The sequence below is a fragment of the Pelodiscus sinensis genome, chromosome 1, assembly GCF_052426305.1.
Source record: "Pelodiscus sinensis isolate ZL-2025 chromosome 1, ASM5242630v1, whole genome shotgun sequence".
Lineage (NCBI taxonomy): Eukaryota > Metazoa > Chordata > Testudines > Trionychidae > Pelodiscus > Pelodiscus sinensis.
Window position 1 is genome coordinate 141,809,955 of NC_143052.1, and position 25,630 is coordinate 141,835,584.

General features: G+C 45.4%; 2 protein-coding genes across 7 annotated transcripts in view; one reads left to right on the plus strand and one right to left on the minus strand.

Annotated features, from left to right (window-relative positions):
• Window positions 1-13,728: 13,728 nt before the first annotated feature.
• SOFU1 (sperm-oocyte fusion factor 1) lies at window positions 13,729-15,871 on the plus strand. Its single transcript, XM_089771798.1, has 2 exons — window positions 13,729-13,879; window positions 15,476-15,871. Exons 1-2 carry the CDS (start codon window positions 13,729-13,731, stop codon window positions 15,658-15,660), a joined length of 336 nt encoding a protein of 111 aa, XP_089627924.1. The 3' UTR covers window positions 15,661-15,871.
• Window positions 15,772-25,630, minus strand: part of KEL (Kell metallo-endopeptidase (Kell blood group)) — a 45,370-nt gene continuing 35,511 nt past the window's right edge. For 4 of the 6 annotated variants that reach the window (XM_075903189.2, XM_075903172.2, XM_075903214.2 and 1 more), the window contains exons 17-18: window positions 25,271-25,366; window positions 18,585-23,106 (exon numbers count right to left, since the gene is read on the minus strand). In XM_075903189.2, coding sequence (XP_075759304.2) covers window positions 22,930-23,106; window positions 25,271-25,366 — 273 coding nt within the window. In that variant the 3' untranslated portion in view covers window positions 18,585-22,929. Of the gene's footprint in view, window positions 15,967-16,826; window positions 17,071-18,584; window positions 23,107-25,270; window positions 25,367-25,630 lie in introns of those variants that run through there. The other 2 variants (XR_012896732.2, XR_012896731.2) reach the window with 2 other exon arrangements.

The following is a 25,630-nucleotide window of genomic DNA, read 5'->3' on the forward strand; positions in this document are numbered from 1 at the left end:
TTTGTCAAGGCCCAACTTTCTTGGTCAGGGTGTAGTTTAAGTTCAGATTTCAGAGAAAATAATTTTTAAAAAATAACAATTATGGGGAGTACAGGATCTGTCAAAACAGGGCATTTCTGTTGAAAATGCCCCATCTAAACTGCCGGGTTTTTTTTAAAAGCCCCGTTTTGGAAAAAAGCAGCGGCCGCCATTATGCAAATGAAGCATGGGATATTTAAATCCTGGCTTCATTTGCACTTTTGATACATCTAATTTACATCCCTCTGCTGACAGAGGGGGTAGTTTAGACGTAGCCATAGAGAATGCTTCACTTCAGCCAAAGCTTCTTCTCACTAGTGTTCCACTAGACTTGTTCTTGTCCATGATAGACTAAACATATATGCTCGCCAATTGTTCAACTGCAGGCACCACCGTAGCTGTTCTCTAGGAACTCTGTTGTAAGCCTTCCCTAAAGCCATAAACACTAACTGCAATTCCTTGCATGTCTCCTTGTACTTCTGCGATATTAAGGTGCCACAGGACTCCTTGCCGCTTTCGCGATATTCAGGTTTCAAATACTATATCCTGAACTGGTTGTCACCTACTTGGAGCTCCACTTCCTTACAAAATCTTTTCTCAACAATTTTTTCTAATAATTTTATCATATGAACAATGAACTTGATGGATTGGTAATTACAATATTCTTGCACATCTCCTTCACACTTGAAGATAGAGACTAGTATGCTCTTTTTCCAAGAGGAAACACAAATAGAATATTTCTTTAAAAGTTATTAGCAAAAAAAAAAAAACCTAAACAAACAAACCATAGGGGTATACCATTTTCCAGTATAACTATGATTTATACTACCAAGCAAATATTATAATTATTTCTGTTATTATCTGTTAGCTAATCTTACAGCACTATTATGCGTGCAATTTCTGTAACACTTTTACTACATCTCTAAAGTATTTCAAGATCCATTGATATGAACATTATTATATAAATAAAGCATGCTTTTAATAACAGCATGCTTAGTTTATGCACTATTTGACAACCTTAAAAAGTTATAAATAAGTATTCTAATGGAAAAATACCAGGGACACACCTTTTAACTATGGTGAGAATGGAGAGTTTTGAGGTCAGTTGTCATATACTAGGATAAGAAGGTCTCAGGGCAAAAGTGTAATATTACAACATACAGTGAATTTGAACTTGGTTACCTCTATGATTCTGTGCACTCTGGAATGAAGGATCAACCCTGCAACCACCAAAACAAAAAAAACAAAAAAAACCCCACAACCTTTCACTTCCTCCCAAAAAACAATCACCACCTCCACACCCATGCTAGTTGTATCCTGGGGCAAAGCTATGAGGCAAACGTAAACAAACTTAGTATGTATCTGAGCACAGGTATCACACTGATGAGCATAGTACAAATTCCAAGACATATAGATTAGATTAGATATTTAGAGGTCACACTGTCAATAATACGGTGGGAAGAATACATATTCCAGAATGGTGTTCTACCATGGTGCTGTGAGAATATTTGGGCCAAATATAAAAAGATATTTTAGAAGTTCAGCATATGGTGCACATTTTATATCTCATTTATAGCTGAGAAGTATTAACTGCTGGCTATTATTTTATAATTATTGTATAGGAAACATTTCGAAGGAGGAGATGAGAGCACTCCAGGTATGAAAGAGAAGGCGATATAGACAGAGATGCACACACAAGTAGAGAAATTTACAAATTGTATGTCCCAGGAGTGACAGTATTTGGCAAGGTTAGGTTTTTTATTGCTGTACAACCATTTATACAATCTACCTTTTCAAACAATGTTGAAAATGCATTTTAATGACATACAAGTGGGAGGCCCTCTTTCTTAAAATACTTTCATTTGCCTAATTAAAATGGTTCTATTTCCCATCCACAGATAGCAGAACATTCCCATTCAGTCTTTTGTTGCATGATAAGGAGTAAGGAAAGCAACTAAATAAAGTAAGAACAAACATAAGGTGGGAGTGCACAGTGGCAAAATCTGCATACCAGCTATTTTTGAAATGTTTCACAGTTGTGAGTGTCTTACCATCAACTTCAGTGGATCCAGGATCTCACCCTTTATAATTAAAGATACAACTCCCAGAAACGAGATTTTTTTCATCACCCTAACATTTACATAACCACATGGGCATGGCAGATATAGGAAATACAGAGTTAGAAGCTGGGAAAGAGAAAGAGGAATTTCTCCAAGTAGAAGGAAACTGGAGTGATTTCAATTTTGTAACTAATTCAGAAGGTAAATTTGAGTTAAATTATACTGTTCAATGGCTATTTGGAGAATGTGATTAGAATAATGAACTTTAAATAAGAATAATCACTCTGATAATCAGGATTTCAATTTTAAACACAGATTTATTTGTGTACTTAGCTCTTTTCAACCCTGAAATTCTTCCTTTTTGGAAAGAGATATCTAAATGTGTCAGTGATGGAGCTCACTAATATAGAGGCAGCTTATGGTAGCAGCCGAGATCTCAAGTGAACCCTTGCACCACCAGTCACAGACACCAGGGGTGTGTCTAGACTACTGAGTTTTGTCGACAAAAGTGGACTTTTGTCGACAAAACTATACCTGCGTCTACACTACCGCTGAGTTCTGTCGACATAACGTCGACAGAACTCAGCAGTTTTGTCGACGCTGGTAAACCTCATTTTACGAGGCATAACACCTTCTGTCGACAGAGTTCTGTCGACAGAAGGTGTTATTGCCTGTAAGGTTGCGTCTAGACTACAGGGTTTTGTCGACAAAGCAGCTTGCTTTGTTGACAGAACTGAATGTGTCTAGACACTCTATGTCGACAGAAGTTTTGTCGACAGATACTGTCGACAAAACTTCTGTCGACAAAACCCTGTAGTCTAGACATACCCCAGGTTCCCCTTGGCACCCAGACCCTACCATTCTACTGCCCTCACTCATCTGACCCTAATTGTAGCCTGAAAGAAGATTGCAACCACGATTTGCATGCTTTAGTGAATGAAAAGTGAAATCATGTGCTCTCCTTTGGAACAGGCTCAAGGGAAATGCAGACAGAATCCAGCAGAACTGCCTATTCATAAAGAAACCTTGTCAGAAAAATGTCAGTGATGCTGTGCCCGGGAGGAATGAACGCAGTGGCCTGCCAGCGCACTCAGTGACTCTGTGCAGCAACTCTGCACCAACCTCCTACCTGTCCAAAGGGAGCCCAAAGCAGACAACCTTTTCCAGTGGCCCACATATCAATAATAGTAATTACTACTCAGAGGGAGAGCTGTGTTAGCCTATAACTAAAAAAACTTAAAAAAACACAAATGGTCCTGTAGCACCTTGGAGACTAACCAAAAATGTGGATAGTATCATATCTATATATTTTTGATTATTCTCTAAGGGTATGTCTGCACAGCAGGGCTTAACTCAAAATAAGCTATGCAAATTGAGCTACATCAATTGCATAGCTTATTTCGAAATAGGAAGCGTCTACACAGCACTTATTTTGAAACAGAGCACTCTTCCTCCAACTTCTCTTACTCCTTGTACAATGAAGGTTACAGGAGTTAAAGTAAGAAGTCCTCCAGCTTGACAGAATGTTGTCATTATGTTGAAATAACTGCCTGCTGTGTAGACATGGATTAAATAATTTCAAAATAATGCCAGTTATTTCGAATAATGTTGCTGTGTGGACATACCCTAAGGTGCTACAGGACCATTCATTGTTTTTTAAGTAATTACTACTGTTAGCAATAACAATACCTACCTCTTACGTGATGCTTTTATCCATAGAGCTCAGAGCACTTTACAAAGGAGAAGTAGCATCATTATTCTCAGATCTCACAGGGTATGTCTACACTAGCCACCCTAGTTCGAACGAGGGTGGCTAATGTAGTCATTCAAACTTGCAAATGAAGCAAGATAGTTCGAACTAAAGCCCCTAATTTGGACTACCATTACTCGAGTAATTAGGGGCTTGAGTTTGAACTACCTAGCTCATGCCGCGTGTAGCCGTGGGCAGGGAGTCCGAGCTACCGGGCATTTAAAAATGGCGGCGCCCGGGAACATGGAAATAAAGCCCGAGATATTTCAATCCCGGGCTTCATTTGCAAGTTCGATTGACTACATTAGCCACCCTAGTTTGAATTAGGGTGGCTAGTGTAGACTTACCTACAGAGGGCAAACTTGAGGTACATAACGTAACAATTCTGACACAGGTTCCACAGAAAGATTTGTATAGAACCCTGGGCCACCTTGCCCATGTCATGACCCTTCCATTGCAACAGACCCCAAATCAGGGCCTTACATGCCTATTGCAATTAACCCTTTGTGGCCCTGTAGCCTTGTTCCAAAACAGATGCTCTGAATGCAGGGCCTTCAATTCCAAGCACCCTCAAGTAAGATTTTGTACTCATACGTTTCCTAACTGAAGCCCTATGCTGTCATTGTGGCCTTCATCCTGAGACCATAAGACCTCTTCTGAGATGCATGTGTTGGGTATGACATGAAACTGAAGTCCTCAACATGCATATTCATTGCATTAAAGCTCTCTCAGAACTTTGCATAACATTGAGAATGTTACTACCCCAGCCATCTTGGCTAAACACCAGTTTGGATAGCTGCACTGTTCCTCCCTATATAGCTACATACAATACTGGCCTATCTCACAGGGAGATTGGACACACAAATGGAAAAGAGATCTAGAAGCAAAAAGACTTATCATTTGCAGAATATGTCTACTGAGTCTCATTGTGGAGAAAGTTTTGTTTCAGTGCTGCATGTTAGAGATCCTTGTATATCAATTTGCCAAGTATTTTGGGATGGGAGAACTGCAAGGTATTATCCTGACTCTCATTCTTAATCTATGGTTGTCTCACTTTAGGGTAGGAGCATTAACAGTGTTTGAATAGGTCCCCAAACACAATTCAGAGTTCCCTGCTGTCAGGAAGATGGTCACATAGGCCAGTGAGGCTGCCTAGCACACCCCTCTGATTGATTGGCTGAGCAAGCTAAAAGGCTGGCTCTTACATCCAGCAGCAGGAACTTGTTGGCTCCTCAATGCCCAAGCCTACAGATTCTCTGCCTCCTGATGCTTCTCTTGATCCTAGATCTGTTCCTGCCTAGATCGAGACTGTAACCTTGATCCAACCTAGACCCTACCCTGCACCAGCTTCATTCCAATCCTGATGCAATCTGCTCCTGCCTCCCTGACTCCAGATACTTCAGTTCTGACTGCCAGTTCTGATCCCTGGCTCTGATTCTGCCTTGTCTCTGGGCTTTTGCATTCAGACTCTGACTCCAGTTCTGGTCCTCCCTCTGCCCAGTAGGCCTGACTCCTGCTCCATCCCCTAGACAAAAATGCCCATAACACCCTCCCTACCTCACAAGACCTGGAAGTTTGCATACCATTGTGTACCCTGGCCTCCCAAACCCCTAATGGATCTTGACATTGCTAGTTCTCATGATTTCATCTTCAATTTCACAATGTTAGTGTTTTCTTAAAGCAACAGCTCCTGGAACCATTTGAGAGCATCAGAATTTCAGCTTTCTTTTTAAAAAAATCAAATTTCTAGTCCTCCTGGTTGTGAAGTCAAATTTTGAAATCATTGACTGAAAAACAAAGGGCAAGCAAAACGAGCTTGATATTTTTAAAAAGCCCTCTCATCATGCTACAGATAATCTCATGATATTTTGGAAAGTTAGACATGAATTTGGACTGCTTGGTGTCTCTGCTTACCCCCTAGTATCTCATCTTACTTACCCCATAATCTGGTACATGACCCACTGCTTACTTTCCTGCTGCTTTCTCAAATGCAGGCCTGTCCACGGGGAAGGCAAAGGGGGCAATTGCTGCTAGAGCTCCAGGCCCTTTAGAATTGTGGCTGGAGTGCCACAGTGCACACTCCAGAGCCCTGTGCCACATGCGCCAGCCAGCTCTGTCCTGTGGTACAGTTGGCTCCCCTGTACAAACAAAGTTCTCCCTTTGGGTTAGGGGAAGAGTACATAGGGAGGGAGAAGGCGCTGCAACAAACAGATTGGGGAGCAATTGAAAGGAGACAGAAGAGGCTTTCTCCTGTGCCATGCCATGGGTTAGCCAGGTTCCCAGGGAAGTGGGCAAGTAGGGTTTTTTCCCCAATTTTCAAATGAAATACAAAGAGGTTGGCTAAGTAGCAGTTCGGCAGAAAAGGACCTGGGGATTACAGTGAATGGGAAGCTGGATACGAGTCAAGTGTGCCCTTGTAGCCAAGGAGGCTAATGACATATTGGGGTGCATTAGGAGGACCATTTCCATCAGATCTAGAGAAGCGATTATTCCCCTTTATTCAGCACTGGTGAGGCCACATCTGGAGTATTGCATCCAGTTCTGCCCCCGCCCCGTATAGAAAGGATGTGGGCTCATTGGAGAGGCGCCAGAGGAGGGCACCCAAAATGATTAGGGGGCTGGAGCACCTATGAGGAGAAGCTGAGGGATTTGGGCTCACTTAGGGTGTGTCTAGACTACATGCCTCCTTCGACGGAGGCATGTAGATTAGCCAGATCGGAAGAGGGAAATGAAGCGGCGATTAAAATAATCGCGGCTTCATTTAAATTTAAATGGCTGCCCCGATCTGCCGATCAGCTGTTTGTCGGCAGATCGGGGCAGTCTGGACGCGATGCGCCGACAAAGAAGCCTTTCTTCATCGGCACAGGTAAGCCTCGTGAAACCAGGTTTACCTGTGCCGATGAAGAAAGGCTTCTTTGTCGGCTCATCGCGTCCAGACTGCCCCGATCTGCCGACAAACAGCTGATCGGCAGATCGGGGCAGCTATTTAAATTTAAATGAAGCCGCGATTATTTTAATCGCGGCTTCATTTCCCTCTTCCGATCTGGCTAATCTACATGCCTCCGTCGAAGGAGGCATGTAGTCTAGACACACCCTTAGTCTGCAGAAGAGAAGAGTGAGGAGGGAATTGATAGTAGCCTTCAACTTCCTGAAGGGAGGTTCCAAAGAGACGGAGAGAGGCTGTTCTCAGTAGTGACAAATGGCAGAACAAGGAGCAATGGTCTCAAGTTGCAGTGGGGAGGTCTAGGTTGGATATTAGGAAAAAACTATTTCCCTAGGAGGGTGGTGAAGCACTGGGATGGGTTCCCTAGGGAGGTGATGGAATCTTCATCCCTACAGGTTTTTAATACCAGCTTGACAAAGCTCTGGCTGGGATGGCTTAGTTGGGATTGGTCCTGCTTTGGGCAGGGGGCTGGATTCGATGACCTCCTGAGGTCTCTTTCAGCCCTAGGATTCTATGACTATGAACTCAACCAGGGAAGACTATGGCAGAACCAGACAGAGAATCCCTGAGAATAAGAGGCACAATTCAGAACTCACTGCTCAAATGTACAGAGCTAAGGTGTCTTTAATCCACCTCTGGGCTTCTGACACTTTGGGCAACATTGTTGGAAAGGGGGAGTCTAAGCTATAGCAGACTTCCAGGTTGCCCTATGGGCAGTAGCACTACTGGGAATGTCATTAATCTGTGTGCTAAGGGCATGCTGCACTCTCCATCTCACTCCTTCCCCACCCCTTGCCCTCAGCTTGCTGTACAATTAGCATGCCCACTACCTTGGCTGGTGCAGGGTACTTCAAAGAACTACTCTGGGTGCGTTATGCAGTACCTGTACTGAGGGGAATCCTCTCCTCACACTACCAGCTACAGAGTATTACTGGTGTTTTAATGTTGGAACAGGGACTAAGTCATGCTTGTCTGGACTCAGGGGAGAGAACTCACCCATAGTCCTGTGCTTGAGCCACTCAGTCAAGCTGTCTCATGTTCAATTGAGAGAAGATACATTTAAGTGGAAATTGGCCAATATCAGGTACTCCAGAGGGAATGAAAAGAATAGGTAATTACCAATGATCCATTCCCTATTGCCCATTCCCACCTTTCGGCAGGAGTGGGCAATAATTTTTGATGGGGGGCCACCCCAACAATTTGGTAAGTGGTAAAGGTCCACATTCTTCTGCAATATTAATGGGAGGAGTTGTGGGTTCTGGGTTGGAGGTTGGGTGTAAAAGAAAACTTGAGTTAGGGAGCTAAGGTGCAGAAGATGGAGTGGGGTCTGGGAGGGAGTTTGGATAAAGGAGGGGGTTGTGACTTGGAGCAGGGGGTTGGGATGGAGGAGGAGGAGGTGCGGGGTATGGGAGAGAGTATGGGTGCAGGAAAGGATTCTAACTTGGAGGGGGTATACAGTCTGGGGGGGCGAGGGTTGTGACGTGGGTGCAGGGGGGAGAAGGGGTTTTGCCCACGAAAGCTTCTGATACCATCTACATGTTTTGTTAGTCGTTAAGATGCCACTAGACTGTTGGTTTTTTTAAGTTTTTCTATAGGCTTGGATAGTGCCCCTTTCTATTATATTTTAAAACCTGTCCTAATGCTAAACAGAGGCAAGAGGGGAAGATGGATCCCAGAAGAGAAAGGCAGAGGTCAAGGTAAGAAAGTAGCATTCATGCACAATGCTGAAGAGAAAGATGAGTTTGCAGTGGAAACAAACTCTGCACAAAGCTTCTAAAATGACCTTCCAATAGCTCACAAATCACCATAAATCCAAATAGCTTACATCACATTACATCACATTGCTACAGCAAGGCAAGGAGAAAGAGAAACAAGCCATACACTAGCATAACCATGTCTTAGGCTTGTTATTTGACCATGAAGGCATCAGCCAGTTGCTGACACTTGCAGTAACAGAAGCAGCAGGATGTTGTCTCTGTGTCAGAGCTGAAAAGGAGTTATTTGCTGAAGCTCCTGCCCCATGTCAGATTTCTGTTCTTCTTTGCCCTTTCCCCCAAGTTCCTTCCGTAGAGGTGACCTTGAATGTGGCATGAGAAAACAGAGCTAGAAAGGTGTGCCTTGCTGTGGAATGCATACGAGGGGCAAGAAAACAGATTCTGGCAGAACCTCTTAACCTCCCGATACTAAGCAGGACAGAGTGATGTAATGGATTATGTGCCGCAGGAGGAATGACCACTCAGACCTTGAAGTGCACTCACTGACTCCCAGTAGAAACCATAGTGTCCTGTCACAGTCTGTAATCACTGTCCCGCTCTTACTGTGGGCTCTGCACTGAGGAACTTAATTGACAATTCCCCTGGAGCCTGGTATGAACTCCTTCACCTCCATCCCCAAAGATTTTACATTCTGAAGCAGCAACACCAACTGCTATTCTAACACTGGCTACAGTTCTGCAGTCCTCCCACAGTTCTGCTAACACCACTGTGTATACCAGCAGCATCCCCTACTAGTCCAGTTGTGAGGGGATCCCACAGAGCTTTCCTAATCTATCTGTCTATGACATGCAGCACCTCCCCTAGTGCAGTGCTCTGAAACACCTGTGCCTTCTGTTTTGCTTAATTGCAGCTCAGTCTGCCTCACTTCCTTGCCCATGTAACTCCTTCCTTCTCCCTTAGTCTGCCAGTGCCCCTCAGCCCTGCCCTGCAGTCCCCTACTATTGCAGCCCTTAGCCCCCATAGTCCCCTAGTTTGCAGCACCTAGTGCTTAAACACAGGTGTGGGAGTCTTTGTGTAGCTTAACTCCCTCCTGTCCCTTGAGGGCCAGTGCCTGTGGGGAGGATGCATAAAACTCACTGATTATGATCTCAATCCATTTCTTTCTTCCCTCCACTAGCTCCTTCTTGCCTCAAGGCCTTCACTCCCCCATCCTGGGAATAACTTTGCAACCTCCACTACCCTCCCTCCTGAAAATGTATTGCAGTTTGTCCTCAGAAGAGGAGAGTCATCGGATGTGGAGAGCGATAAGCCCCCTGGTGCAGCTGATGGCTCTGTGCTCCACTGGACTGGAGAGCTGCTTGACTGGATTTCATGTGCCTGCTCACCTACCTTGGTAGGGGAGAGGGCATGTTAACCCTTCTATCCTCCCGTCCTCCCCCAACTCTGCTGATCCATGGGAAGTGGCTAGATCTGCCTCTCCTGGAGAGTGGCTAGGAGATGCAGTCTTTGTTTCTCTCTTTCTTTAAATCAGTGGTTCCCAACCAGTAGTTCAAGATCTTCTGGTAGATCCTGAGCCTCTGACAGGAGATCCTGATTGGTTTGGCCAAGAGGCTATCAAGTATTCACATTTTAGCTGCCCCTCCCCCCACTGCCATGTTGCTCATGGCCTCTGCCTTAGAGATCCCTGCTGGGAGCCTGCTGCTTGCTTGCTGTGCTGAAATCAGGATGCCTCCTTCCCTACCCCTCTGTACCTTTTTCCACATATGGGGGGTGGGGACACAATAGGGCTCAAGATGAAGGAAGTTCACTGGCAGCTGTTCCCATGCCTGAACATGCTCAGCATACCTAAAGCAGCAATGTGAATTTCTGTCACTTTCACACTCTGGCTGTGTCTAGATTGGCATGATTTTCCGGAAATGCTTTTAACGGAAAAGTTTTCCGTTAAAAGCATTTTCGGAACAGAGCGTCTAGATTGGCATGGATGCTTTTCTGCAAAAGCACTTTGTGCAGAAAAGCGTCCGTGCCAATCTAGACGCGCTTTTCCACAAAAAAGCCCTGATCGCCATTTTCGTGATCTGGGCTTTTTTGCGGAAAACAAATCTGAGCTGTCTACACTGGCCCTTTTGCGCAAAAGCTTTCAAACATTCAAAAAAGGGACTTTTGCCTGAACAGGAGCAGAATAGTATTTCTGCAAGAAGCACTGATTTCTTACAGTAGGAAGTCAGTGCTTTTGCGGAAATTCAAGCGGCCAGTGTAGACTGCTGGCAAGTTTTTCCGGAAAAGTGGCTGATTTTCCGGAAAAACTGGCCAGTCTAGACACAGCCTCTGTGTGTATCTGTCATTCACACAAACACGTTCTGTCTTTCACACTCACCTCCCTACCCAACACATACTTGTGCTGTTGTTGTTACTCCTTCTAAGTCTTTCAAATTATGCTGTTTTAGGCTTTTGATTGGTTTGTGCATTTTCATTATTTTTTTTTATCTCTCTTAGGCTTATATTTAATTTATACAATTTATCCGCACACTTATTTTCATTAACTTTAAGACGAACATAAACCAAAATCTTGCATCTGAACAGCCCGCTGTTCAATCCAGATCCCAGCTTCAGAGCTGACCCATGTCCTCTTCACTTTCTTCAGCATCTGAGGAAGTGAGTTGTAGCTCATGAAAGCTCATGCTCTATTATCCTAAAGTGTCACAGGACTCCTTGTTGTTCTTTTAATAAAAATTCAACATTCAAATGGCCTGGTGGCATAAAGAAACAAACAGTGGAAACAGCTACACTGAACTCTCTGTACAGGAGAAAATACAAGGTCAGAGCTAAGGTTCATTTCAGCACGTTGTTGGAGGTGCACTATTGCTGCAGATGGTGCAAGTCTCTGACAGAGGTGAAGGGCTAGAAGGGAAACTTTACCCTCCACATCAGGGGGCATGGATGATGAACTTACTAAAGTCAGCGAGGCAGTTGCTCTATGGTGAACCAAGGCAGATTTGCCAAAGGCGAACATTGTTCTTCTTAGCAGGTAGGAAAGACTAGGAAGATTAGTATCAGCGTTTCCCAACATGGGAGTGGGATTATCTGACAAGAACAGATTATGTAAATGTTTAAATGGGGACATTCTTAGCAACTGGCTATTTTCCTGAATAGTGGTTCAGCTTTCAAAATGTGGGACAACACTAGATTACACCATACTAGCTGCGTGGGAGCCTTATGAAATGACCAGGCTCCTCAACCATGTGTATTGCCTTGTTCATAATTTCCCTCTGTTGAATATTTTATTATCACAATAACCTAGATAAAATCATCCTACTGCCCAGAGTGCCTCACACTTCCTTACCACTCCTGTCCCTCTGACCTGAGTATCTGCCTGCATCTGGGGGTCAGACCACAGAGTCCGAGCAACATGCACTCAAGTGCTGGCAGGGTGGTGCCCGTGCACCTCCATCTCAGAAGGCCACTTGGGCAATCTGCCTTTTCTGCACCACTTGGTGCCCCCCACCCTGTCAGTCTCTGCAGCATCTCTGTATGAATCTCAACTATGCATCTGCTCTGCTGGCAGATTCATTTTTCTTTGGGCCAAGTAAAAGCGAAATGGCCAGAACTTTGTGTAATTAGGGGAAGATAAGACAGTCATCCTTTACCCATTTCAAAGGTTCACGAGCTTCTAGGCTAGCACTCAGCTCTCCACAAACTGCTCCGATCTCCTTTAGAATATGTGAACCAAATAGGAGGAATAAGAAAACCTGCATAGCAGGGGAAAGGGCTGAGGAAGAGCCTATCCAAAACTTTTTGTTTAAAATCCCACGATCTTTGTAGGCATCTTCTAAGGTTAACGAAGTTGACATTACATCCTTACTTTGAAAATGATTAGAGAATATTGCCTCCCAAGCCATGTGCTGGAAACCCCATTACATTAAACATGGTTCAGACAAAGACCTGAAGGATACGCCTGTCCATCATAGTAGACAATCTTCTAAAGGTTGGGGGAAATACAAGTGATTCACAAGACATGATCTAAAAAAAAGTTTCACCTATAATATAGATCCGTGGTCCCCAACCCGGTGCCAGCGGGCGCCATGGTGCCCGCCGGGCCCTTTATGTGCGCCTGCGGACCAATCTGGGCTGGCCCTGCCCCCGGGCATGCCCTTGCCGGCCCTGGCCCTGGCCCCGCCCCCAGGTGCGCCGCACGTGCCCTTGCCAGCCCTGGCGCTGGCCCTGGCCCCGCCCCCGGGTGCACCGCGCGTGCCCTTGCCGGCCCTAGCGCTGGCCTTGGCCCCGACCCCGGGGGCACCGCGCGTGCCCGCATCGGCCCCTGCCCAGGATCGCGGCACATGCCGCTACCGGCCTCTGGCATGCGGCGCATGTTTGGCCCCGCCCCCAGTCACGTGCCCTGTGAGTGGCCCCGCCCCCGTACGCGCAGCGCGTGAGCGGCCCCGCCCCCAGGCGCCCGGCAGCCCCAAAAGGTTGGGGACCACTGATATAGATGGAATACTGAATAACAGCAGCTAAGTCTCTTCACTGATGGTGCTAGAGCACCATCTGGAGGCTATTTTTGGGCATATACTTTTATTTAAAGTTACATTCTGAAAGCTAGTCATCTCCTTAAGTAAAATTTAGCTTCAGGTCCCACCTCTGTCCTCGGCTTCCTCTCACACATTTTCTACTTATATAATGTTTAAAATGTGTTTCTCTTCATTGGTGTTATGTGAAAGACCTACACAAACAACAGGGATTGCAGCTTACTGGTAATACAAGGAAACAATTCTACTCAACCCCTCTCCCACAAAACAGGGAAAATATTATTTGTGCAATATGTTTTTCTGTTACAGTGTATCAAGTGAAACTGTACCAATAAAAGGTATAATATGTGGAGAGTGTTCTTTTCAGATCAATGTCCTCCCTTTAATTATGGTTTTACAGTTTGCTATAAATCATAATCCCACAGTTTCCTAAAGTGCTTTCTTAGTCTCTCCACATCCTAGGTTTTTGTTAGTTGTGAGGCTTTGCTCCATTCTCAAAGGGGACTTTTTTCTCCCTCCCCCACCTCCTGTTCACAAGGCAGATGCATAACAGAGCATTTCATCATGGTATGTCACAAGGGTCTGGTGATGTCATAGCCCACCCTGGGCCAGAGTCAATCTGCTGGGAGGATCCTGAGTCCTTCATTAATTCAAGGGGCAATGAGTACAGGCGTCTCCTGCTGGACGGGAGAGGTGGAGGAGGGGTGATCTAATCCTGATGGTTTCCCTGGGGTACACCATCTATCTGTTGGCCATGTTCCTGGCCACCCACTTCCTGGTGTTTTCTGATGCAATCATACCCTCAGAAAGCCAGGCCATTCTCCACGGAGCCAAGGACAGAAAGCATGGGGGAAAGAGTCCACCACCAGGTGAGAGGGTCTAGTTCTGGCTCTCCTACATGGAAAGCCAACAGGAGAGGATGGACTGAAGCACTGGCAGAATGGGAGGGAAGGCTTTGCATGTGATAGTTAGAAAAAGTGGAGGGCTAGAGATGGAGAAAGAAGGAGGGGATTGGATGGAAAAGTGGGAATGGGATTGGCAAAGAGGAATGAGGGGGGAAAGGAATGAGATGGAGAAGGAAAAAGAGTGATCAGGAATGGCAGCACAAGAGGAGGGTGGATATAAGGAGAGGGGATTTCAGAAGAGCTTGGTTTATAGATATCCATACGTACAATGCCTCAACTCAATGGTGCCCTGCTCTGGACCAGGGCTTCTGGGTGTGAATGATGCTTACTTTCACCCTGCTCTCTGGCTATGGTCAGGCCAGCCAGAGACTGGTGAGGCTGCTGCAACCATCCTTGTAGCTCAGGCAGCAGAGGCTCCTGCATTCAGATCCAAAGGTCCCAGATTTGTTCCCTGCTGCTGACGACCCATCCAGGAGTGTCAGCATTACAAATATAACTATGAAATGATGCACTCCTACCATTCTCTCACTCAAGACAGCATAAATATCGCTTATAGGCAGCAAACAAGGTTTCTCCTTCATCCGTTCAGCTCCTCCTCCCAGCAAGGTTTGCTCTCAGAGTTTCTCTGAGCAGGCATCCAAGGTTTTCTCCCCTTCCCCCACCCTCACTTGGCCTCAGTGCTTCCAGTCCCACATGTGTTGGGGAGAGGTGAGCAGACTATGAGCCTGAGCACATTCCATCACCACCAGCAGCAGCCTGCTGCACAATGAAAGAACCCTGAGGAGAGTTCAGGGGGAGCAAGGCCTGGAGACCCCAGATTCCTGTGGAAAGAGAAACAGTGGGAAAAGGGAGCAGGAAGGGCTGGGTGAGAGCAAAGAGAGAGTCACAACCACGAAGAAAAAAGATGGGAGGAATGGGATGAGAGATTATGGTTGAGAGAAGGAAACTGAGAAGGGAAGATGCTTTAGGGACAAGTAGGATCATAGACAGGCCTGGAACTCGTAAGTACCCTTCCACGCTCTGCCACTGAACCTTGGGCACTAGAACCTTGGGCAAGTCTTATCCCCTCTCTTTGCCTCAGTTTTCCCATCTACAAAGCAGGTTGAGATCACTTCATAGCCTGGGATGGCAGTGTTAGCATTCGCTTTATAGCATTAACTTTTATTTATTAGCATTAGATTCTTCTGTGTGGAAAAGTTCACTCAATTCACACATATCCATAAGCATGTCATACAAGGAGTTCCATAGACTGGGAGCTATGACAACAATGTGGTGAAAGCTAGGCTAAGGGGAGAGGGAGGAGATGAAGAGGAACAGCTAAAGCAGAAGTCGGGGAGGGGAGCTGGATAAGCTTGAGTGCTGTTGAGGGACTGAAGGAGTGAGAGAATGGAGATAGGGTAAGGATGAATTGAGAGAGAGAATGGAGAAAGGAGTGGAAGGAGGGGAGGGGCAGACAGAGAAGCAGTGAAAGAGCAAAAGGGATGAGAGAACGGACAGGATGGAGGGAGAAAGCAAAAGAGGTAGAGAGAGGAGAGCTTATGTCCCTCTCTCGGGTTGCAGGCTGGGGGCAAATGGAAGAAACCTTTGTGGCCTCGTCAACAGGGGAAGGCATGGAAATGATTGACATGGTGCAGAGCGAGGATGCACAAAGACTGAGGAATGCAGTGGTGAAGGATTTGCTATTGGATCTGGCCATCTCCCTGAATACAGGCAGCATCATGCTCTTTTTTTTATGCGTGACATAGAACCGGAAATCATTGCCATACTCATGGATGAAGACAATCTGAACATCTACCTGCGTTTCATGATTGCCTACTAGGCAGCAGTGTTTTCCCCCAATGCACACATCCCAGGGAACCTGTGACACCAAATGACAACAGCAGGCACCTTCCCGATCAGCCAGACCTGTCTCATCTTCCAACTCCCTTGAGAACAGCAATAAATCCTCAATCCAAAGCTTGTGTTGGTCTCTTAGAAACTGGACTTGCCCATCTCAGGATCTCCATCCTCTATTTCCACCTACTTTTTATGGCAGAACAGAGTATACATTTCTGGAAAAGAAATTACTGAATGACTTACATATTTCTTAACTAATATTCCAGAGAAAATGTTTTCCTCCTAATTAACAAGGTCTAAAAAGTCAAAATTATAAGAACCAGTTTAAATAATAAAAATAGGTTTGTTGGGGACATAAAAATCTTTTACAGGTTAATTTTAATAAGTCTTATATGTTTTCTATTGGTTATTCTGGTGGATTTTTTAAATAATTAGTTTCTCAAAGTCTATTAAATTATTTTACACATAATTTTAATAATCTGGAAAGATTTTAACAGCTGGGATTGTGCCAAATTTTACTGGCTGGGATGGGATTATTTATTTCTTCTTCTTCGTCTTCTATATCTTCTTCTTTTACATTATAAATTCAGATTGTGTCCATCCCAAAAGAAACTAGGGTATGTCTACACTACCCCGCTAGTTCGAACTAGCGGGGTAATGTATGCATACCGCACTTGCTAATGAAGCCCGGGATTTGAATTTCCCGGGCTTCATTAGCATAAGCGGGGAGCCGCCATTTTTAAATCCCCGCTGCTTCGAACCCCGTGTAGCGCGGCTACACGGGGCTCGAACTAGGTAGTTCGGACTAGGGTCCTATTCCGAACTACCGGTACTCCTCGTGAAACGAGGTGTACCGGTAGTTCGGAATAGGCACCCTAGTCCGAACTACCTAGTTCGAGCCCCGTGTAGCCGCGCTACACGGGGTTCGAAGCAGCGGGGATTTAAAAATGGCGGCTCCCCGCTTATGCTAATGAAGCCCGGGAAATTCAAATCCCGGGCTTCATTAGCAAGTGCGGTATGCATACATTACCCTCCTAGTTCGAACTAGGAGGGTAGTGTAGACATACCCCTACAGAGATAGGATAGCTAGAGAAAAGATGACATTATAACAGTCAACAGAGACTGAAGCTGAGCAATTGCAAAGGAAAATGTTTTTAGATTATTCAAAAGTCCTTGTTTTTATTGAAATCCAGTGAATAATGAACATTTTGGATGAACGTTTTCTACTCCTTCAGCTGAGTTATGGAAGCTCACAATATAGGTATTATGAGATACCACAAGAAGTCCTCTGGGAAGACCATAAAAGCAGGCTGATCTTTCTAAAAGCAAACCCCAACCAGAAAAGAAAACATTACAAAAAATTAGGCTCGCTTTTTATAATGGTAAAGAATCAAAAAAGGAGACAAGCAACCCAAATATAGTGGAGTGAATCAAAATGAGCTGAATTATTCCCAGTATATATCACTCACAATTTATTAGGTCAGGTTATAGAAGGGAATAAATGCAAAGGAGTATTTTTCAGACAGTTTTGAGACAACTGAACTAGGAATTAACAGAACAAAACTGAACAAAGAGGAAAAGTTTGGGTGTGGAATCAATAAAAACTTTAAATGTGACCTGCAAGGGACAGTAACATTGGGCTTGTGCATTTTGTGAGGGACAAAAAAAAGGCCTGCCAAGATCTGTTAAGGTGGCATCCCACTAGCGAACCAGGACTCCAGAGCTAGATCCTGTACAGACACAGAACAAGAATAGCTGTCCCTGAATAACTCCGTGGTTAGTTAAGCAGTAAAATATTCACTTTCTTTTTCTTAATCTTAGAAATATCAGGAAAATAAGAGTCTTGCTTTTCCTGTTTAACTGGAGATCTTTCTTTGGAGACATGGATATGTAGATTCTGAGCTCTCACAGTCCATACTTGAAGGGCAAGATAAGTCCTATGGTCACACTGATTATTCAGGTATTTGACTTAAATAAAGGTTTAAAAAACAAAAGCACCACTGCCAACAACCAAACAAATAATTGAAGTGCACATAAAAATAAATCCCTCTTTCCATCTCAGTTAATTAGGCTTCATTTGCATGATTTCTCTGGAGTAATAATTTTCCCAGTTCTCTGGTAGTCTATATAGGCTTCCAAGAAAAGCATGTCTGACAAGACCTGAATTTCTAATATAAAAAACAAATAGAACAAAAAATACTTGGGAAAAAATGCCAACACTTTCAGAAGGCAAGCAAGCAAACAAAATAAAACAAAAACCCCATAAATGAATTTGTTTCTCATTGAAGTAATCTTAAATGTAATAATAGTAAATTGTTTCGAAAGGAGTCAGTGTGGTGCCGTGGATACCTTGGGTGAAATTCTGCTGTATTGATATTATAAAAGAGTTTTAGCACTGCTTTCAAGGGAGCCTGAGTTTCACTTATGGTTTATTCTCCCATCTCTGCCTTTGACCAGCTGTGTAATCTTGGTTAAGTCATTAGTGGCTGTGGATGTGTCTAGACTACACCTCTCTGTCCACAGACAGATGTAGATTAGGCATGTCAAAATTGCAATGAAGCAGGGATTTAAATATCCCACACCTCATTAGCATAAACATGGCCACCGCTTTTTTTCGAAACAGAGTTTTTTCAAGAAAACGGAAGTCTAGAAGTAGATCTGTCGAAAATAAACCCTTTTTCAACAGATCCTGCATTCCTCAAAAAATGAGGTTTACAGGATCTGTCGAAAAAGGGTTTATTTTTGACAGATCCACATCTAGACTGCTGTTTTTTAAAAAAAACTCCATTTTGAAAAAAGTGGCGGCCATGTTTATGCGAAAGAGGTGCGGGATATTTAAATCCCTGCTTCATTAGCAATTTCAATGTGCCTAATCTGCCTCTCTGTCGACAGAGGGATGCAGTCTACACGTAGCCTGTGTGCCTAAGTTTCTTCATCGGTAAAATACAAATTATATTGAACCCTCTTTGTGATCAATACATGAAAATCACCAACTCATGTGCTATTATTATATCAAACTTCCAAGGAATACACATTTTGCAACCCTGAAAGCCTGAGAGCTAGAAAATAAAACTGATGAAAAAAAAATGAAACTCACCACTCTATTTTCATTCTCCCATACTGAGTGAACTTTAAAAATCAGTCAATCAGCAGTCACAGTAAACAATACATCTTAAAAACCTATTTCAGTTATATGTTTTCAGTCAAAAGTGTTATTAACAAGTAAGGGATATTTTATTCATGTACATTTTATGTGGCCTTTAATCAGTGAGAATGAAAAGTGGAATAGTCTTTCAAAAGAACTGCCCCTGAAGAATATACTGTGTTGGTCTACACAAGATGCTTGGGGTTTGCCAAGTTTAGTAAATTTTTGGTTTTTTGTTTTTAAAATTCAGGTTGGACCTCCTTGGTCTGGCACACTTGGGACCTGACCAATCCCAATCAAGGAAGTTTGCTGGACTGCGGTTGTGGGGAGGTCAATTCTGGGCCACCTTTGCCATCAGCCCTCCAGCCTGGCTATAGGCCTAGCCCCAGCTGGTGTCCCCGGTCACTGGCTCTACTTCCAGCCCCCCGCCTCCAGCCCTGTTGGGCTGCCGGCTCCAGCTAGACTGCTGGATACCAGCCCTGTGGACAACGGCCCCAGCCCTTTCCCTGCTGCCAGATGCTGGCCCTATGGATGCTGGCTCCAGCTCCAGATAAGCTGCCAGATGCTGGCCCCACTGCCACTGGCCCTGGCCTCGAACAGGCAGCCAGATGCTGGCGCCATGGATGCCAGCCCCATGAGCCTCCCAGCCACCAACCCTCCTGCCTTTGAATTCCCAGCTGTCAGGGCTCTCTGGTCCAGGAACATCTGGTCCGTTGTCAGACCAGAGAGTCCAGATTTAGAGAGATCTAACATGTACGGATCTAATTATCAGGGCCTCCAAACTGATTGTTCCTAAAAACAGCCTGAAAACTTAGGAAAATTCTTAAATAACAGTTCTCTTGCTGCTCCTGAAATCTATATCTTTTGCTCTTTGACTCTGAAAAATTGCATTACAATATGATATGTGGTTATAAGGATACTATGTCACTAAAACATAACAGCAGCAAAACTCCCCTGAATAGCAAAAATTCCTGGAAAGCCAGAGATGGGAGAACCTCAACAGCTTGGTATTTGGAGAAACATTCTAAAATCTGGATGGTTAGCCTGACCCCTGGAGACTCCCAGAAATCCTGGAAACAATCTCCTCCTGTCCCACATCTCTCCCAAAACAGGCCCCCGCCTAACTTGGCATCCTTTTGTGAAAGGGAACAATACTTATCTATTGCCTCCATCTGGAGCAACTGGGGGCAATAGAAGAAATCTCTAAGGGTATGTCTACACTACCCTCCTAGTTCGAACTAGGAGGGTAATGTATGCATACCGCACTTGCAAATGAAGCCCGGGATTTGAATTTCCCGGGCTTCATTTGCATAAGCGGGGAGCCGCCATTTTTAAAACCCTGCTGGTTCGAACCCCGTGCAGCGCGGCTACACGGGGTTCGAACTAGGTAGTTCGGACTAGGGTGCCTATTCCGAACTACCAGTACACCTCGTTCGAACTAGCGGGCTAGTGTAGACATACCCTTTCACCTTGGAGTGAGGCACCCAGGCCTGGGGAGGGAGGCATGGGGACAACTTCCCCTGGGCCCAGAAATTCAACAGGGCCTAAGGCTCTTGGCCACAACCACAACTGTGGCTGCAGCATCCAGAGTTCTGGGCCCTTTCAATTGCCACTCGAGTACCATGTGGTGCTCCCCAGAACCGGGACAGCATGCTCCTGGCAGCTTGGCGGACTGACTTACAAGGGGAGGGAGAGGGTGGGCATGGCATGCTATCGGCAATACTGAGGGCTGGCTGCCCCAGCCCCACTTCTTCCAGGAGTGCTGAGCTGTCTCCCCGCACCCCCAGCTTGCCCAGAGGCCCAGCAAGTCTGCCGGACCCCTGGACCTATAACACCAACCCACATCTCATTGTTTCCTGACTGTGCATGCGCACTACTGGGTTATTCCCCATTCTGAAATCTAAAATTTTGCTTATACTCTACTCTCCCCACAGCCCATCAACATCTCACCCCAAGCTCCTCATTCATTAACCTCCAGGACCTTCTAGGCCACTCACCAGTGTTCTCTCCCCTCCTCAGGGTTTCACTCCTATCCCAGGCCAGGGAGGGATGTTAAATTTCATTGATTCAGCTAATCAAGTAGTCGATGGAATTTCCATTAAATACTCGACTAGTCAATAAGGGGGAAAACTGCAGAGCATGGTTAGCTCCTGGCCACAGGGCTAAACCCGCTCTGGATCTCTCTTTTAAATGTAATAAGAGCCACTAGGCTCCTACTACACTTAAAAGGCAGAGGCACAGTGGGCAACCCGGTGTGAACCGGGACAGCTGATTCTCAGTTCATGCCCAGTCTCCTGCTGCACCTCTGCCTCTCCTGCCACCTACAGAGATGGTGCTGGGAGGAACCGGTTTTTAAGCCAGCTACCCTCAGCATGAGCTCCTGTCTCCCCCTTCCTGACTCTGACCGAGGCAAGGAGGAGGGAAGCAGGTAGTCACTCAACTACCCAATAAGCCTATGCTACTCGACTAGTTGCTTACTTCCCTACTCCTAACCTTGGCTGGTGGCTGCTCATCAGTTCCTCTCACCTGGTGGTTAGTGGGGACCTGTGTGAAGCCTCATTTTCACACTTACATACCTGGGGACCCCTCCAAGAAAAAGAACATTCTCACTCATCTCTCTCCAACCCATTTTTCATTCTTTTTCTTCTTCCTCCTCTTCCCGTGTTATAAGTATTAGGAAGTAAATGAAAATAAAAATCAGGTAACTTGATTGAGGCAAAGGGTTGGGCTATGGGAGGGGTGAAGGGGTCAGGCTCTGGGAAGAAGTCAGGATGAAGGGAGCAAGCTTTGGCCTGGGTGAAGGATGCGGGAGAGTGTTAGGGGGGTAGTGCTTACCTTGGGTGTCCCCCAAAGCAACCAGCACACCGCTCTGACAGTGGCTCCTAGATGGAGGGGGGGAAGAGCAGGTTCCACTGTGCACTGCTGCCTGCAGGCACCACCCCCATAGTTCCCATTGGTTGCAGTTCCCAGCAATGTGCCAGAGAGCTACACCATCTGGCAGTCCCTCATAGCCTCATGACTGTATGGTCCTGGTGCAACCGCACTACTTGCACAACTGTAGCTACATCACTGCCTCCTGAGATTGCACTCCCTGTCCTGCCCATGCATTGCTTCCCCCATTCCTCTTCTCCAAGGGGTTCCCCTGTTCCAGCCTTTCTTCTCCCTCAGTCACTGCATGCTCTTGCTTTGAGGGAGGAAAAACTTGATCATAGCTGATCTTGTTGCTACAGAAGCCAGTAAGGGGGTGCAGGTAAGACAGAGGAGAGGCAGCTGCTGCATCAAAGGCGTGGTAGCTAGGGTTTGATCAAAAGCCCAGTGAAGTTAATGGGACAGAGCTTTCCGTTCAAGTTGGCACTGGATCAGGCTGCTAGTAGTCAGAGGTGAGAATAACAATGGAGTAGGGCTGGCGGGGGCGTGGAGGGACCCAAACAGGGCAAATCTAAGTTAATTCACAGAACATAAACCTTCCCACTCATATTGTCAGCATTAGGACAGGTGTACAATAACATATCTAAGTGGAGTTTTTAGCAGAACACATTAATTAAATGTCTCACCTTCCCATCAGGAAACAGTAGGCAATGAATCTCTCCCACCATTTACTTTCAGAGTCAGAGATCTGGGTTCTTCTATCCCTGGTGGTCCAGGGTGAGAGGTGGCATGGAGATTTATGAGATTTTCCTCAGAGTTGTTAATGGTTGCAGCCAATCTTCCAACGTTGCAAGCTTGTGTTCTCACTTCCCGCGCTCTGACATTTTGCTTAATTGGGGCAGGGCATGGGAGCAGTTGTGGAGTTGCATACACTGTACAGGCTGCTATGTATAGCTCCTTTTCCCTCCTGCTACCTGGATTGGAACATTTGGCCATCATGATCTTCTGGTAGGAGGAAAGGTTGAGAAGAAGGGATGGGCAGGAAGGGGTCAGGTTCCAGCATGTCTCTGTGTAAGAGCAGATCATTCTTCAGCAGGGATGATTTCTCCAGCTCCACTCTTCATACCTCTGCCTGTCTCCCTCTCCCTCTCCTCCTCCATGTTAATTACCAGATGTGGCACTTGCTGGCTGGATTCATTGATGCTGAGCTGGAGCAGTGGAAGTGCCTGGCAAAGTCCTGGCTGTTGCTGAGGGGACCGCGGACACGGAGTGGTAGGGGGCTGTGCAGGTCCCTGTGCAGGAAAGCACGCAGTCTCTCACGGCTCTGGTGACCACACATCCCCTGGCAGGAAACAAAACAAGCATGTCAGCATCTAAGAAAGATCCCAAAGGCTCACTTGCCCCACAGGCCTTCACTAGGCTCTGCAGGGTTCCAGCTTATCATTTTTCCTGGGCAACGTGAGATGAGGGGACAGAGGAGATACAGAAATATGCTGGGCAAGTGTGCCAGAAGAGAGGATGACACTCAGAACTACACCTTCTTCCCTTCACTATTTCTATACTGTTATTTCCTAGTGCCTGGGGAGGCGAAGAGCTCCATCCATACCCATCTGTTCTGTACTCTTCACTATGGGTATGTCTACACTACAGCATTATTTCGAAATATCTAATTTTGAAATAGTTAATTCGAAATAGCTTATTTTGAAATAATGTGTCTACACACAAAATGCATTTCGAAATAGCGTTTTTCTATTTTGAAATAGCGCGTCCACACTGAGTGGACAATGAATCGCATTTAAGGCTGGTTGGAACCAGTTCCATTAGGGCATCAGGTCATAAGTTACCTTGTGGCCAAAGTGGCCAGCAGGGCACCCTGGAAAGGGCTGGGGGACCCTTTTTCAAATAAGCATCTACACAGCATTTATTTTGAAATAGCAATTTTGAAATAGGCACTATTCCTCGTGGAATGAGGTTTACCAATTTCGAAATAAGCGCTCCACTATTTCGAATTAATTTAGAAATTACGGAATGGCTGTGTATACACTAGAAAAGTTATTTCAAAATAACTGCTGTTATTTTGAAATAACTTTGCTGTGTAGATGTACCCTATATTATTTCAGTGTGTTGATTTAATCACAGTCCCAACAAGGCAGAATTTATGCTGGCTTGCAGGAGAAGCATCCATAGAGCAGGCAGTGCTGTGAATATGCCATTCTTTGGAGAGGAATGTCCAGCCTTTAGTTGGGTGGTTTGCAGGGTCTGGTTCATACTGAACTCATCATTGTTACTGGAAGACCAGTTGCTCACTCTGGTTAATCCAGCCAGCATTCACTGACAGCTGGTCCCACCTCTCTTCTCTACTGCAGACTTTAACAGAGTGACTAAAACTTTTGTAGCCTCAGGACTAGATCACCTTCTTTGGTATTGTTCTCAGGGCTACCCTCAATAAGCATCCTTAAGCTCCAGCTAGTGTGAAATACAGTGTTTCCTGAACCTCCACGAGAACATGACACCAGTGATCTGTGAAGTGCATTTCACTTGAAGCTCAAGAGTTTGTTTATATATAAGCTCTAAATTTGTTAAGAGCTGGGTACCTAAAACTCACTCACTCACTCCATCCATCCATCTACTTGACCCCAGCATCACCAAAATAGTTGATCAGCTCTCTTCCTAACGCCCATTATGGTGGTTGTGCTGGATCACTCTTATTGTCTTTTCCTTCCTGCAAACCTAAATTTCTTGCTTACTCGTCTCAGGTAAGTATATTATCTTCTGATGGGTACGTTAAATATCTTTTTTTTTATCATCATCAGTCATCATAACCAAGGATGCTGAGACACTCCAGGGGCTGCTGCCTTAGGGTGTGTCTAGACTACCTAGTTTTGTCGACAAAAGTGGACTTTTGTCGACAAAACTATACCAGCGTCTACACTACCGCTGAGTTCTGTCGACATAACGTTCTGTCAACATAGCGTTTTGTCAACGCTGGTAAACCTCATTTTACGAGGCATAACACCTTCTGTCGACAGAACTCTGTTGACAGAAGGTGTTATTGCCTGTAACACTGCGTCCAGACTACGGAGTTCTGTCGACAAAGCAGCTTGCTTTGTCGACAGAACTCAATGTGTCTGGACACTCTTTGTCGACGGAAGTTTTGTCGACAGTATCTGTCGACAAAACTTCCGTCGACAAAACGCGGTAGTCTAGACGTACCCTTAGATAAACCTGGAATGATGGACAGTAGATAGATTTTGTTGTGCTTGGTCCCTCTGACAGTCTATTGCATCGGAGCCCAGTGTAAGGTATATGTCTTCACTCAGGCCTTTGATCAGCATTTAGGGAGCAGTACTGTGAAGGGGTGAAAGATGAGGAGATAGGGAAATGGGGATGATCAGACACAACAACCAGAGAGAGAGAAGAGAGAGAGTGAATGAAAGGAAGAGACATTAAAAGGTTAGGTGGGCTGTCAGAGACAAGATGAACAAAATTAGCGAGGAGTTCATTACATGGGCAAAGCTGATATAGAAGAGCTGATGGTTTGAGAGTCCACTCCTGGGTAAATTCCGCTCCCATTTGTGCTTTTTCAGCCAGTTCTTATAGGCCTGTGGGAAAAGAGAGAGAGAGAAATTAAAATTGAAAAAAAATCTCGGGGGCTACGTCTACACTGGCAGCTTCTTGCATAAGAACTCTTTTGTGTGGGGAGCCCAGGACTGGAATAGCAGGGGCTGCAGGGCAGAGCTGAGGGGCACAGGCAGGGCTGTGAGGGGAGCCCAGGACTGGGATAGCAGGGATGGGGGGAGATGCAGGGCAGGATTGAGGGGCATGGCAGTGTTGTGTGAAACCACAAGACTAGAACAGCAGATATC

Bases quoted from the DNA above. Each gene is read 5' to 3' on its own strand.
- SOFU1 (XM_089771798.1), top strand. From the start codon at position 13,729: ATGGTTTCCCTGGGGTACACCATCTATCTGTTGGCCATGTTCCTGGCC. The intron at 13,880-15,475 runs GTGAGAGGGTCT...CTCGGGTTGCAG, and splicing joins GGGAAAGAGTCCACCACCAG to GCTGGGGGCAAATGGAAGAA.